General features: G+C 46.9%; 1 protein-coding gene across 9 annotated transcripts in view; it reads right to left on the bottom strand.

Moving 5' to 3' along the window:
* Window positions 1–16,090, bottom strand: part of DPH6 (diphthamine biosynthesis 6) — a 225,223-nt gene that overhangs the window by 49,533 nt on the left and 159,600 nt on the right. For 3 of the 9 annotated variants that reach the window (XM_083166828.1, XM_083166829.1, XM_083166826.1), the window contains 4 exons: window positions 11,732–11,862; window positions 3,114–3,443; window positions 2,417–2,511; window positions 1,064–1,251 (listed from right to left, as the gene is read on the bottom strand). In XM_083166828.1, the coding sequence (XP_083022954.1) occupies window positions 1,064–1,251; window positions 2,417–2,511; window positions 3,114–3,136 (306 nt within the window). In that variant the 5' untranslated portion in view covers window positions 3,137–3,443; window positions 11,732–11,862. Of the gene's footprint in view, window positions 1–1,063; window positions 1,252–2,416; window positions 2,512–3,113; window positions 3,444–6,634; window positions 6,724–6,903; window positions 7,136–11,731; window positions 11,863–16,090 lie in introns of those variants that run through there. The other 6 variants (XM_083166830.1, XM_083166831.1, XM_083166834.1 and 3 more) reach the window with 4 other exon arrangements.

The following is a 16,090-nucleotide window of genomic DNA, read 5'->3' as shown; positions in this document are numbered from 1 at the left end:
GTCTGCCTGCCCGCTGCCTCCGATCCCCAGCCTCCTTCCACAAATTGGTAACATGGATTTCAGCGAGGAGCAGAGCCCGGGTACATCCCACTGGGGAGGCTGAGAGAGGCAGCACCACTGCCCAGGGTCACTGGGAGACTTCCAGGGATCAGTTCTAGCGCAGACATCCCGGGTCCTGGTGCCGGATGAGTGACTGACGGTCGGGATTACAACAATCCTTTCTCCGACTGTCAGTAGCCCGAAAGTTGAAATCCTGACTGACATGGGCTATTTTCCCCTTGTGTGGGTCCATGACCCCCATAGAGGGAGCATAGAAGAAAGGGAGAATATTATAGGTGGTCATGACAGTCAAAATTCAGATGTCAGAGAAACGGCCATCGGAATCCCGACTGTCGGTAAGTTATCCCCCGGGTCCTATTGCATTCTTCTCCAGTTACTGCGGCCCGGGAATGTTGGTTGCATGCAGCCCAAACAGGTGGGTGGCAGCAATTGCAATAAAAAAAAATGACAGGGGCAGCACAGAAATGACAGGTCTACTTCCAGAATCCACTGATGCTCCCATTAGCTACCGGAGCCTTGGGAAACAAATATACGGCATTACAAAATTACAAATACAGCTGCACAAGGTATACAAAGTCAGAACTGTATTGGCTGCATGAGGCATAATGGGAACTGGGGCCACTACAGTGTGGCATGAATGGGAACTGGGGGCACTTCAGTGTGGAATAAATGGGAACTTGGGCACTACAGTACAGTGTGTCATAATAAGAACTGGGGGCATTAGTGTTGGATAATGGGAACTGGGGGCACTGATATGGCATAATGTGCACTGGGGGCACAACAGTACAGTGTGGCATCATGTGCACGAGGATCACTACAGTACATTATGGCATAATGTGCACTAGGTTCATTATAATAGTGTGGCATAATGTGAACATATAGCTAGTTCTGTGCATCGTTTTAATGATAAATTCTCCCGCTTAGAATCACTGATTTTGTACAAATTGCAGCATAATAGACCATGTATGCAGTATAATGAGTGACTGATACAACACTGCCTTACCTTAACCAGCTTCAGTAGGCGGTAAAGATCCTCAACCTCATCACCTTCCTGTGGGGTATATCCTCTTCCTATGCTAAGGCTTGTGCCACTGAGGGTGGCGCGATACAGGGGCAACCCCATGGCCTCTGCATAAAGATCCAGTGCTTGGTACCCAACGGTCTGGTACATATAGCTGTCTAATTCATTGTCTGCAGAGAGAGCAGGGAACTGGGTCAAACGCACGAGAATGAAAATGAGCTCAAGCTTATGATGACAAATAGGAAATGCGTATAACTTGTTCTTACAGCTGTTTAGGTGGTAAACTTTACACTCTCTGACAACTTAATTCAGTACATAACAAAGCCGGATTCGGTGGTGATAGAAAATGTAAAATCTTTCTCAAATGGACAAAAACAAGCTGCGCTGCAGGTGTGGCAGATGTAACATATGCAGAGAGAGTAAAGGGTGTACATATGGGCAGGCTGCTGGCGACTGTGACTAAGTGCACTAAGCGATTTTGACTATGTGTGATTTGGCCATAGGCCTTGCCTGCTCATTCTATTCTGTTGGGTGATAATGATGCCGCAGGGCTGTGTACACACGGTGCGATTCTGGCTAACCTTCGAGGCGACTTTGACAATCTAGTCAAAATCGCCTGTCCAAAATCGCACTGTGTGTACACAGCTTTAGATTTGGGTGGGGTGTGTTCAAACGGAAACGTTAATTTTTTTTAAACGATATGGGCTGTTTCCGACCAATTGTTTAAAAACTTTCCTTGTTTGGACATGATCACGGTCCAATGGAAGTGCCCGCCGATCGCTCATCCAGCTAGCGGATTCCTTCAGCAGGCAGAAAGATGAACGACCCGTTGCGAATGATTTTGGCTACATCATTCAGTGCGTAGGCCTGATGAATGATGTGGCAATGGTGTGGTATAGGATTCGCAGCCCTTCAGCGACCCATCTTTACCCTACGACCATTTACTCAATCATTCTGTGCTTAGGCATGATCCGGAGTGTTCTGGATTTCAAGGGAAACTGGATAAACATTGGAGTTTTCATGATATCTTTCCGTGTGTGGACACCTTTAGAATAGAGCAGCCAGTATTTACCCTGCACAGAAACAAAATAACTCACCCAAACCTAACTCTCTCTGCACATGTTACATCTGCCCCACCTGCAGTGCACATGGTTTTGCCGTTTGAAAAAGATTATGCATTTGCTACAATTGTCTCATTAGTTCAGATGATTCTTCCTATAGCATGAATGAGGAGCTTTGAACCTGTATTATTTCCGGGTAATAGTAAAATATAAGAAACACAGCAACTACATGTCACCAGAAGGGAAGAGGTAATTATTAGTATTAGCATCTTACCTGTGCTGTCTGGTGGTTTCAGATTAGCCAGAGCCACAATTTCATGACCGGCCAAGACACACTGCATCAAGTTGTAGCAACTGTCCTTCCCACCACTGCAATGTATATACAAATAGGGGTCAGTGTATGGAGAACGACATAGAAAGTCCGTATTGTGGGCAGAAACCATTATTCAGCAGCTATTGTAATACAACTGGCAGGGTGCACTGCTACTTCTGGTTCCACAGCAGCTGGATACCAACAGATCGCTACTGACGAAACCCACCACCGCTGGCGATTCCCCTCATCAACAAGCGGGGGGATGTATAACTAAAACACGTCCCCTCGCATATCTCCACCGTAGGAGAATGCATTTGATGGTTGCCCTCGCAAATAAGACAGTCAAAACGGACTTATCTGGGAGCGCCGAGATGAAGACGGGGCAGGCTGATGTCCTGTGACAGGCATCGGTCCACCCGCATACCCATGGGAATGCCTAACGTTTTCATGGGGACGCCCATAAAACGCTGAACATTTCCATGGGCTGTTCATGTCCCCCCCAATTCTCGTCACCTAAGCCAATCGCAAAGGGGAGTTTCACATGTGCATAATAGACCATGCACAGTCCCCAAAACATTGGGACGGGGTCGAACTTGTATTATTGCTATTATTATTTATTTTTAGAATTCAAAGCATCAGTGTTGCTTATACAAGTTACCTGATTAAACCCACCACCCTCATGCTTCCACCGTTGGCCAAACACCAGCCGGCCCTCTGCTGCTTGTGTACACCTGGAAATATCCCTGCCGTGTAGACCAGGTAGTCAGGACCCAGACCGGAGAGGCGTCCACAACGCTGCCCGCAGGACTAGGCAGCCGGCTGATCATGGACACCTAAATGTGGCTGCTGAGAGGTCGGAACCATATTGACTGGTAAATGCTGGTGGTGGTTGTCTGGCGTTCAGAGATTTGGCATCATGTTCACTTCACTGGCGCACAGACCGGATTCTCTGCTCACAGACTTGTGCTGGACTTCTGCAATAAACTTCCTGAAACAATAATATATACATTGACACAAATGAAGATTTGATGGAAATAAAAAGTCATATTTGTGGATATTACCAATAACATAGTGTCAATTATAATTCCCAGCACTAAATTAATCATTTGTAGCCCCGCCCCTATGCGCGCACACCGACTACTATAGGAATGGACTTTGTGTTAACGGTTCCATAGAAAGCCTTTTTCTATTTGATGCCAGTCGCACATTGGTTGTCACCCTTATATGCTCATCTGAATGCGGGTACAGCCACACTGCTGCAGACACCTTTCTGGTGTGTCTGTGGAACAGCGCCACACGTTCTCCTCGCAGCGCACTGCATCCTTAAGCTCCTCCCACATCTCCTTCACGTAGAAAGTGGATGGAATGTGCAAAGTTGGTCTGCACTTTTGGGGGATCTCCTGAGCATTACAGGACAGTAGGCAAATACGATACAGCAGGGATGGGCGAACCTTTGGTCCTGCTACTGTTGTTGAAATACGCGTACCAGCATGCCCTGCAACAGTTTTAGCATGCTACATAGCAAAGCTGTAGCAGGGCATGCTGGGATGTGTAGTACAACTGGAGGGCCAACGATTCCCCATTCCTGCAATAGAGGAGGATAGAGGTATGTATATTGAATTTAATTTACTAACATTTATTTTTAAATTTTTTAAAATCAGGATGTAATTTTACAGAGTTATCGTATATAAGAGCTGCAATGGGCTTGCAGAAGTAGATGCACATTACAGAACGATTCTCATAGTGTTCATTCTAGCACCCGCCATATTTGAAAACCCGTGCAGTTCCTCTTCCCTGCCTGGGGTGTCGATGTCTGCTATAGTGCTTCTAGCACAGTGTGGTCTGTTTATCAGCACTGATATGCAAACCAGATCTGTTCTAGAAACACCACAGCAGACAGCAACACCCCAGGCAGGGAAGAGGAACTGCATGGGTTTTCAAATATGGCGGGTGCTAGAATGAACACTATCTCAGGAGCATGGTGTGTACTAAGTTGGCAACATAACAGTGTATATGAGAAACTGTACACACTGTCACATGTTTCATGGAAGCGGGTGCTACCAGCAGTTTAATCAGCTGCGCAATTTCATTGCACTGTTTCCACCAGACGCGGGGTGTTCAATTGTTTCTGCCGATGGGTGCGCCAACATCATTTCAGTTTACTGAATGCAAGACGAAATGTGCAAAAAGTCACCAGTACAACAGGAGGTTTTGTGTTGCACCCATTAGTTTAAAAAACCTTTGGGGCATAAACCATGGCCTCGTGCAGTTTAACTCCCCCGAAGTAAGTCTTGGTGAGAAAACGGTCCCCGAGATAGTAGATTCAGCCTTTTAGGTAAAAGCCAGGGAGAACCGCAGTTGATAGACTCATGCTGCTTTCAGACCGCAAATGCAGGGTCGCACCGGGACTTTAAAACGGTTCAGTTCCGGTGCAGTCTGTTCAGATTGCATCAGCGAACCGGCAATATTGGTGGTTAACTGACGTCATGTGGGGGCGCGGTGGAGCATCATCGTGGGTGGGGGAGGAGGCAGCGCTTATAGCTGGCGCTGCCTCCTCCATAGTGTGAACGGGAAATGGGTCGCTCAGCCGAATTAATCCGTCACACTGCACAGCAACGAACCGGTAAGAATCCTTCTTTTTACCTGGTTCGTATTTCTACCGGTTAGCTGTAACCGGTAACACCTTTCACATCGCACCCATTACCGGGTCGAATCGGCAAGAAACTGCATGAACCCGGTAATTTTGTGCAATTTGAAGGCAGTATCAGTAGCCGGAAAAAAGAAGTAATAATGCCTCGTATAGGTCATTGATGTGGCTTAATATGGTATGCTGTGACCATACAGTATCTCTAGAAGGATATAAATAATATAGACAGCATATGAAGAGCAACCGACTGAAGGAGTTTGCAGATTGGCCGTACACATTCATAGATCTGACCGCTTTGGCTGGGAAACAACATATTTGTATATCGCTCTGTGCCCGGCTGGAGGGAGACTCCAGGCTGGTGGGATGTGAAAGGGAGAAGCCGCCACCACAAACACTGAAGCTGTGAGCCTCTCCCAGGAATTTGTCTCTACACCCCCAAGTGTCTCTAAAGTAGGGTGAGGGAAATTGGTACGATATATGAGATCTACTATGGTTGGTCTACAGTCAAAAAGTCGACCACTATTGTCTAAAGATCAACATGAGTTTTTCATGTTTTTTCGGTGTCTATGTCGACATGGTCACCGTCAGTATGGACATTGTCTAAGTGTACCGCGTCCCTTCACATGGCTCGTGACACTCACCATGCTTCAGGCAGTATCGGTGAGGGGGGGTTATAGACTGATGACCAATTACCTCCAATATATATTTTAGTGTCCTGTCTCCTGGTGCAGGTGTCTTTAGTTACCATGCACTAGTTACCTTGCCTTGTTCTGGAAGTCTTTTTATTGTTTGTTTGTGTCGTCGTTTTTGCTTATTTATGTGTTTTGTTAGGTACAGCAGAACCTTTGTAAATAAACAAGAAGTTACACAAACTATATGCTATTAATGTATAACATATCACAAGTCTCCCTTTACAATAATCTCTACAAGCCCTCCCTATATGTGGGGGACCAAGTAAAAACCAGACAAGACCCCGGAACGCCGGACCCGACATCAAACTCTGCATTGTAATGTCCAGTCCAGGGGGTGTTCTGTCCGGGGGGGATGCCTGTGATAGCTTTCACCAGGGACCCCATGTAGTCGGGACCGTTCCGGTTTTTATTACCGGTACATCCCCGGACCATGCATGCAGGCTGTATTCTCTCCCTCTCCCTCTCCCTCTCCCGACAGGACAACCCCCGGCCGGCAATGCACCCCCCAGACCAGACACTACAAGCTCCAGAATTACAGATATTGATGAATGGAGCCTATCTGGTCGGGGTTTAGTCCGCTCCGGTTTTTACCCATACCCTATATGTGGAGATGTGGAGAATATGTCCCAGATTCTTATTTTTATTTTGGTTATGGTATAGTGGGTGGACAATGTCTAGGTCGATAGTCACTAATGGTCAACAGGGATTAGGTCGACAATGGCCAACATACTATGGTTGAACTTGACAGGTCGACCACAGCTTTAGGTCAACATGGACAGAGTCAACACTCAAAAGGTCGACACAAGGTTTTCAAGTTTTTTGTTATCTATCTGGACCTACTGGCTGTCTATCCGACCCTCTAATCCAGAAGAGCACGGCGGGGTGTTACGCCAACTGCAGCGGTCACACATACACAGGCAGAGGTTGCCGCAGGGAGCCGTTCCGGTCCGGCGTTCCGGCAGTCACCACCATTATGGTGGCTACACCGGGGCAGATGCAGGGTGGGGGGACGGTGGTGCAATGAGATGGTCACCAGCCTGACGCCCTACTACTGCAGCAAAGACCATACACCACAGCTCTGTATTCCCTCCCCCTCATGGGGTGCTCACTCTATAGCCCCCATCGGGTGTGCACACCCGGAGACCAGCGCTCAGCCCGCACACGCCCGCCGGCATCAGCACTCACCGTCCCGGATGTGACTCCAACAAGATGGCGGCCGCGGGGAGGCGCGTGTTGTCATAGGGACAGGAAAAGCCGTCCGAAGGCAAAGAGGGGCTGGCCTGGGATAGTCCCCTGATGCTGACGGGAGGCTGCTGTGCTAGAGTGTGGCTATACCATGCTCTAGCACTCGTCGTCATACGAGGCCGCGGCCATTTTGGGTGGGATATTATTATGGGGAAGAGTTATAGCAGCTTGGAGACTGAGAGCTAAAGCGGAGAGAGATAAAGTAGCAGCCAATCAGCTCCTAGCTACTGTATTATAGCAGGATATGATTAAATAAGTAAAAGGAATGCTAGAAGCTTATTGGTTGGTACTAGGGATGCCAATCCCGGGGCATTTTTTCAATCCCGGGATTGAAAAATGCTCAATCCCGGGATTCCCGGGATCCCGGGATTGGCATCCCTACCTGTGCTGTGCTGCATATTTGTGGATACCCACCCCCACACTGGCCGACCCGCACATTTACTTACATTAGCGGGCGGCCGGCCGGGAGTGGGTTCGGAGGTGCACGGTGCCTCCAGGCTCATGCACCTCCTTCATAGCAGGCAGGGCAGGCCGGAACGAAGAGGCAGGGCAGGCCGGAAAGGAGGCGGGCGCGCGTGCGGAGGAGACGAGAGGGGGCGGGCACAGGAGAAGGCTGCGCAGCGTGACCTCTACTGTCACGCTATGCTGGCCGCACGCAGAGGTCAGGATTCGGGAGCCGGGCAGCGTCTAAACGAGTGCTCAGACGCTGCCCGGCATTAGACTGCGCATGTGCAGTCTAATCCCGAAATCCCGGGATTGGATATTCCAATCCCGGGATTGAAATCCCGCACTTTTTGAGGCCAAATCCCGGGATCCCGCCGATCCCGATCCCGGGATTGGCCACCCTAGTTGGTACACAAACAGTGATAAATAACACAAACAGTAGTAACTGTGATACATAATAACACAAACCGTGATAAATATTAATGATTTTTGCCAATTTGGATGAAAACTCGCAAATCTCATGTGTATTACCTAACATCCAATGTGAAGTATGGTCTCATGTGCATCAAATCGGACCTTTAGATTGCAAGTACTGCACTATAAAGTTATCGAACCCGCAGCATTTGCTGGGATCCATAGTTGCCTACCCTCCTGCATTCTGCAGGAGACTCCCTGAAACAGCAGCAATCTCCCTCTCTCCCTCATTAGTCTAGCAATCTCCCTCATTTCACCTAGCCCGCATTACACTTTTACATTTTGGGGAAAAAAAGGAATGAGAGACGGATAAGTTTACATTGAATCATCTGCACCATTTCCCAGCACTTTACAAAGTATAGTAGCTCTTACTAACTGCTTTAGATGTAATAGTACACACCCACATTTCATGTTGCCACGTTCACAATCTCTTTTCACAATCTCTCCATATATATGGAACTAGACACGCCCTTTAGGTGGAGCATGACACGCCCCCTCAATGGGACGCCTTACAAAATTCTATTACCAACTAAAATCTCCCTGAAACTAGTTTTCAAAAGTAGGCAAGTATGCTGGGATCACATGTGATTTATCACATGCTAAAGGACCACATAAGATATTTGGGTACTTGTTTCCTAGCAGGGCTATTCTGCATAGTGAAATCGCATCGGACATCGCATCACATTGCTTTTTGTGCCTTGTGATGTGTGCGATGCGATCTCAGTAGTTAATTTAGTTAATTTATTCACTGCACCCTGAGTGTCATCGCAGATGAGATGAGATCTCAGTAGTTCATATGGTAAAACACCTAAAACGGCACCACTCTCCACGTCACCCCGAAGCGTGGCAGGCGCAGCGTAATGCATCCTCCGACCTTTTCATACCCCCACTATCCACGTCGGCGTGGAGTTGATTTTATATAGTGTGGCGAGCGCAGCGAGCCACCGACCCCGAAGCCTGGCGAGCGTACATGGATTACTTTACATGTATTCGGGCTCGGTGGCTCGCTGCGCTCGCCATACTATATAAAATCAACTCCACGCCGACGTGGATAGTGGGGGTATGAAAAGGTCGGAGGATGCATTCCGCCGCGCTTCGGGGTGACGTGGAGAGTGGTGCTGTTTTAGGTGTTTTACCATATGAACTACTGATATCTCATCTCACGCCACAAAAAAGGGCCATGCGATGCGATGCGATTTCACTCAGGGTGCAGTGAATAAATTAACTACTGAGCGTACGTAGGAAATCTGGGCGCCCTGCTAGGAAACAAGTACCGATATTTGTTTGTGATAAGTTGTTTTCTAATTTGAAATATATACTGTAGTCAAATCGCACCGTGTGTATTAGGGATGGAAATAAGAAGCCCATCATCAAATGATGGCTGGGCTTCCGCCATCAAATCTTTTAATGTGATGGTCACTGACTATCGCATCAAAAGAATAGACAGAAAAAAATTAATATAATTGGCGCATGCGCAAAAAAATCATCTTTCGCGCATGCGCAAACATCTTCAGCGTGGCTATGCATGCGTAGGAGTACTGCAGCATGGCTGGCTGAGGGGGGGGGGGGCAGACCATCGAAACACCATCAAATGTTTTCCAGTACTGTAGATAGTAAACATCAGAATGCCGCCATCGACTGGTAAATCTACTGCCATCGAAAAAAATCATAGATGTTAGTGAAACATCGCGATGCGATGTCCATTCCTAGTTTGTATGCACTTTTAGGAGTCCCTGGGCGCACTAATTGCATACAGCGTCTCTTCAGATTATTTCACCTTTCAGTAAATCTCAGCTCACTTCCAGCTGCACATTTGTCTCAAAAGGCAGAGGGGGTAAAGGGGAAGACACACTGGGCAATTTCAGCCCCATTTCTATGCGATCTGCAGTGATGGTGATGCGAGTCCCCCTGTGCCTCCCATTTTCTTAGGGGTACACCATTGGAGGGACATGTCCATCATGCCTACTGGGCGTGTCTATCACCGCCTACTGGTCATCAATGCAAACTAAACAGGTGACTCAGAATGAATCATTCCCCCACTTCACGCCGGAGATGGGGACAGTGTGCGCCTAAAGTGTGCAGCAAAAAGTTACACTGTAATGCCCATTACAAATAATGCCACACACCATAATGCCCATTACACATAATGCCATACTCCGTATGGCCCATTAAACATTATACCACACACTGTAATGTCCATTACACATACAGATGAAGCGGGTCCCAGCTTTGCAGGGGATGGCGGAAGAATCGCCAGCCGCCATCTGATCTGCGAAAGGGGACGTGCGCGCACGAGACGCGCGCACTTCCCCTTCCGACGGCGCTTCCCCCGGGTGCCCGCCGGCTTGCCGCCGGTCACCCGGGGTCCCCACCGCCTCCCCGCTCTCCCACCTAACCCTGTCCGTCTCCCTGAAGTGGAGACGGACAGGGTTCCCGTCGCCCCGCCACCTGGAATCTGAGACGCGCGTGCGTGAGAGACGCACATGCGTCTCAGTCAGATGGAGCACCAGCGGCGACAATCTGGCGATTCGCCAGCAAGAGGGAGGCTGGCTCCATCTGTAATGTCACACACCATAATTCCCATTACGCATAATGCCACACACCGTTATACCCTTTAAACATAATGCCACACACCATAATGCCACATACCATAATGCCCATTAAATATGCCACACACCGTAATGCCTATTAAATATTATACCACACAATGTAATGCTTTTTACACATTATGCTACACACCATAATGCCCATTACACATAATGCCACACACCGTAATGCCTATAATACATTATACCACACAGTTGATCCCACCCCCACCCCCACCAGCACTTGGGCTTCCACTGCCTTCCAGATCCTGTCAGGTCCTCTCAGGGCTGCCAGTAGAAATTGTGGGACTGACCAGATAGACAGACTCTCCAAGATGAGCACCACAAGGTAGTAGATCCATGTGCGGAACAGCTTCAATGCACAATTTCAAATGTTGTGAAGGACAAGAAATGTTTGAGAGATCTGCATTTGCTGCCTTGGTATAATCCACAAGGTAAATGGCGTCATGGTTTCATTTAGCGCAAGCAATGTGAACCCCAGATTGAATTGGGATAAAGAAACACCCAGATGATACTCGAGATTACAAATGTCTTCAGCTTTTCCACCTTGATAAAGTCAGGAGACTGTTTTGCCAAGTGTATTCTTACCTGCCAAGAGACAGGGTTTGTCTGAACATTTCTTCTTGATTTGCTAATTAATTAGACCAAGCTGAGGTCAGAACTCTTACTATTAATGTTCAGTCCCAGGATACGAGTTACAATAACTAATTGTCCACCTGGGCTGTAAAAAGATGTGCTAATATCAGTGAGGGGGCTTATAGCGAGGAAAATACGCTAATGACCATTTACTAACTAATCCCATTAATCTCTTTTACTAATCACTCTCAATTGTAGTTTCCAGTTTACCACAAATACTATTTGTTGTCTGATCTAAATGAACCCTGATGTGCATTTATTACAAAGAGGTAAAACCTCGCATCACAGCACAAGTCACACTAGTTTTTTCCCAAAGTGTATTTTTAGGCCTTTACTCTTGGTTCCAGACTGTGCACTAATTAGATACACCAATGAATGAGTTGTTTTCACTGTATACACGTTGCTCAGCTGGGGTTGATTCACAGACTTTGTAAGTACTATATTAGTAAACAAGTTTACTATTGTTGTCTTTTAAGTGGGGGAGGGGTTCAGCCAATATTTCTAAATATATACATTTTAGGAAATGTTTTACCATTGAGAGCAGTACGATGCTGCTTCCTTGGTGGGGAGTGTTGAAGGTTGTATATCTGCTGGCTTGCCCTGCAGCTTCCCGTATTTGTTCCGTGCTTGCATGGGTCATAACCTGTTGAATCCGTGCTCCATCTGTACCAAGAAAACAATTGGGATTCTTACATCCGTCCTTAATGCAAATGTCGTTTTAGTTTCTCTTCCTAAGTTAGGACAGAATGGAAAGTAAATGACCTTCAACCCGAGTCTGCACAAATATCGGAAATATATACTAGCTAGATTTCAGGCGGCCCAGGTCCCACAGGAGGCACTAGGTCAGATATTTCACCAGCGACAAGCAGCCAATTCAGATCGTAAACCACTTCAGTATTTCTTCCTGATTCTGCAGCATTTCTATGGAGTTCCTGTTTATATTGTTCATGGAGCTGCTTAACCCTTTATTGTGTTTGGAAAGACCACAGCAGCTGCCCCTGTAAAATTGTGTGCAAAAAAAAGTAGAAACAAATTGATTGTGATTACTTTTTTTTTTTAATCCTTTGTGTAAAACATTTCCTCTGCTGCCTGCCACAGCGATAAGAGGGTTTCTTCAAACAGGTTCGAAAAACTATCGCCAGAGACAGACAGCAAACAGTTTGTTAAATAGGGGGAAGCCCTATCTCAAAAGCACCCAAATTCTCCAGTTTTATTGCTTGCCTTATCTTTTTTTTTTTTACCCTTTTACACCAAAATCCCAGATCCGACCCGGTATTTGGAACACGGTTCCAAGCCAGGTTGGATCTGGGATTTTGCTCCGTTTACACTGCAGTGCCAACCCACAGTGTAAATGGGGGCGAAGCTTGGAGATGACATCATCTCCAAACGCCTGGAACGACAAGCCGTGCTGGGGGCTGCACCCAGCACCAAGCACCCAGCCTCCATGCACTCCCCCAGCCCCCTACCATGAAGGAAAATCAGGGTTGCCGACTTTTAAAAAATCCTCTCTGGGAGAAGGCTGGAGAGGAATCTTGCATTACGAGTTTTGGGGGTGGGGCTTAACTGTGACGTCATTAAGCCCCGCCCCCATTATGGCAAATAGCCTAAATAACTGATATCCATGGAGGGGGCGGTGCTAAAATGACACGATTGTGCCGTTTTAGCTCCGCCCCCTCCCCTGAGACCCGCGGATTGCGGCATATAAATGCTGCGATCGGGGGGCTCAGTGGGGGTCCCCCTGATTCCGGGAGGGTTGCCCACCCTTCCGGGGGCCGGGAGGAAGGACCCGATTTTCGGGAGACTCCCGCAAATTCCGTGAGGGTCGGCAACCCTGAGGAAAATAGATGCCGCACACAGGCATCCATTCACCTCCTCCCTGCATCCGCTGCACTGTACAGCAGACAGCAGTGGACACTGTGTGCACTCCCTGCCCAACCTCCATACTGACCGCAGGACGCTGCAGTCCAGAGGTTGGGCTTCCCTCATTGCTGTAAACGGGAGCCGGGTCAGATGTCCCGGCATACCCGTTCACACTGCCCACTACCCAGGTCCTGCCTGCGTTCTACCCTGCTCAAGACCTTGGTAGAACTCCCGTGTAAAGGGACATGAGTTAACCCCTTTTACACTGCCACTGACCCGGGTCCACAAGAGAAAAACCCGGGTTAATACAATACAATCCTTAACTCTTCTCCATCAGGTCTGCACCGAGCTTGTAGCTATGAAGAACTGGATTTCAATTCACTTCCCATCTTGCCTTAAGCCGTTAAATACTACAAGTTGCACTCCAGATATGAGAATGCTCTGCCAGTCATTGCAGCAGCTTACAATGCATCCCCCTGAAGAAGTCCTCTTCTCTGTCCCCACCTCAATTACAGCTGGGATCACGTTCCTACCTGTAGGGCACATTGCTCCCTCCCAACACGGCCCTGCATTTGGTAACTAATACCAGCAATTAGCCTCATCTGCTATGTAAATGAGTTTAATTGCAATTAAAGAGTAAATGACTTTAGTGGGCCCGAAGGGAAAACATGGCGTTATTAGGAAGGCAGCGGCAGACAGAAGTAGGGTGCGAATGAGGGTCTGCCCCTCTCCACACTGACACTGTATAAACCTGAAATCTGCTCACCAGATGGTCGGTCCGGGTCGCGGAACATTAGTATCATCACAACACAGAGTTACCATTTGCCACTTGGGCTTGTTTTATTTGTGTAAAATCCATAAAGCTGTATTAACACTTGCGCTAATGTAATTGACTGAGTACTGTACATAGTGCTACTTCAAGGTGAGATGGAGTATAGGAATGCTTTGTGGGGGGGGGGGGGGGGAGGCATGTTAAAAGTGATCACTTATGTGTTATCTTGGTTTGAACTATTATTCTTACCCCCTACAAGTGAGCGGCACTGGAGAGGGATCTTTTAGATCAGATCCTTCTCCCGTTTTTTTTTTTTTGTTTTGTGTTTTTAAATGGCGCCTGTGCAGGGGTTGCTTTTGTGATATTAAATGGATCTGCTGTGGTGACCTCTTTTTACATGAAGGGGATACTTAATTTTCCTGGGAGAAAAAAAAAACAGATTTTTTTCAAAATATTGTTAATAAATAGGCCCCTTTGTACTGTGACGTTTATAACACATGTTAATCTAACTGAGATATTATCCAGCCATAATTTACTTTAATTGGAAATTTATACTTAAAATGATAACCTGCACTAGGTAAATAAAATAAAAAAGTAAACAGGCTAAAAAAAAAACAAAAAACACAGGGGGTACAGGAGAAGGGCATAATATAGGGACGCACAGATTCCACTCAGGGGTGAGATTTAATAGGATGAGAGATTCATAAAGTGAGAGATTTGGTAAGAAATCTCCAGGTTTTTTTAAAGCGGCAATCATTTACACTGCAAAACCAGTTTGATTGTGCAATGTAAATGATTGCCGCTTTAAAAAAAAAAACCCTGGAGATTTCTTACCAAATCTCTCACTTTATGAATCTCTCATCCTATTAAATCTCACCCCAGATATGACATTTTTTATTATTATTATTATTATCATCATCCTTTATTTGTATGGTGCCACAAGGGATCCACAGAGCCCAATTACAGAGTACATAGACAAAATCCGTATGAAGAGGTATGAAGCAGTGATAGGGGAGGAGAAGTGATGCAGTGCCTTGTACTTTATCACCATCCAATCAGCTCCTAACTATCCTTTTTTAAACCCAGCCTATAACTTAACAGTGAGGTGCTGATTGGCCGGTGATAAAGTACCAGGCACTTTATCACTTCTCCTCCCTTATCACTGCTTCATACATCTACCTCACAGTGACTAAGGCCCCCATACACTTAGCCGATGTATTGCATGCATTACATCGGCAACTTCCTGGCTCTTATATGATGCATCGAATGCGGTCACGTTGCACAGGATGTATTGCGTGTGAGCACATTCAGTGCTGCGGGATACGATGTATCCTTATTGAAGCAGTGACAATCTCCAGGTCTGTTTCGATGTGCAGGGGGCCACCCATCGGAATCAAAAGTAAATGTCATACAATTTGATATTTTTCATACGAATTACCGTCCCGATGGGTCAAAATTGCAATAATGTATGGGGACCTTTACAGGTGAAGACAAGTACAGGGTACATAACCATAGCTGTATCAGCAGGCGGCACCGACGTAGGTATCAGGGTGGCAGAAAACCACAGGATTTGGTGCCACCATAGATGGTTAATGTATCATTTATATCATAGACTGGATCAGGGGTTCTCAAACTCATTCCTCAGGACCCACACAGTTCGCGTTTTCCAGGTCACCCGGCAGCTGCACAGGTGCACTCATTACTCATTGACAGTGCATTTTAAAAGATCCGCAGGTGGAGCTAATTAGATCACATGTGATTCTGTGAGGAGACCTGGAAAACATGCACTGTGTGGGGTGCTGAGGACCGAGGTTGAGAACCACTGGACTGGAAGAACAAAGGTCAGGACTAGGTCATTATTTTTCTATAAGGTTGGCGGACTTCATTTAATGATGGGTAATAGGGGTTGTCTCAATACATTACACTGATGGTCGACACCTGAAATCATTCGTCATGGCTAAGGTCGACAGGGTCAGAATGTCGACATAAGCGTTAGTTAGACAATGGGAAGGTCGACAGCCAAAAGGTCGACATGAGTTTTTCATGTTTTTATGTCCCAAATGTCGACATAGTCAACATGGACCCCGTCTAAGTGTACTGCGTCCCCTCGCCACCTTAGCCATGCCTACCTATTTCAGGTGTCAACCTAAGCCCTGTCAACCTTCAGAGGTCGACCTAATGTATGTTGACTGGCATAGGTTTGACCGAGTGACCGTATCCCGGTATAATACCATCAAGGCAGCCATGTCCAAACTATGG

Source organism: Crinia signifera, chromosome 12 (genome assembly GCF_055691185.1).
Source record: "Crinia signifera chromosome 12, ASM5569118v1, whole genome shotgun sequence".
Lineage (NCBI taxonomy): Eukaryota > Metazoa > Chordata > Amphibia > Anura > Myobatrachidae > Crinia > Crinia signifera.
The sequence above is the reverse complement of the archived record's forward strand: the minus strand, read 5'-3'. Positions and strand labels throughout refer to the sequence as shown.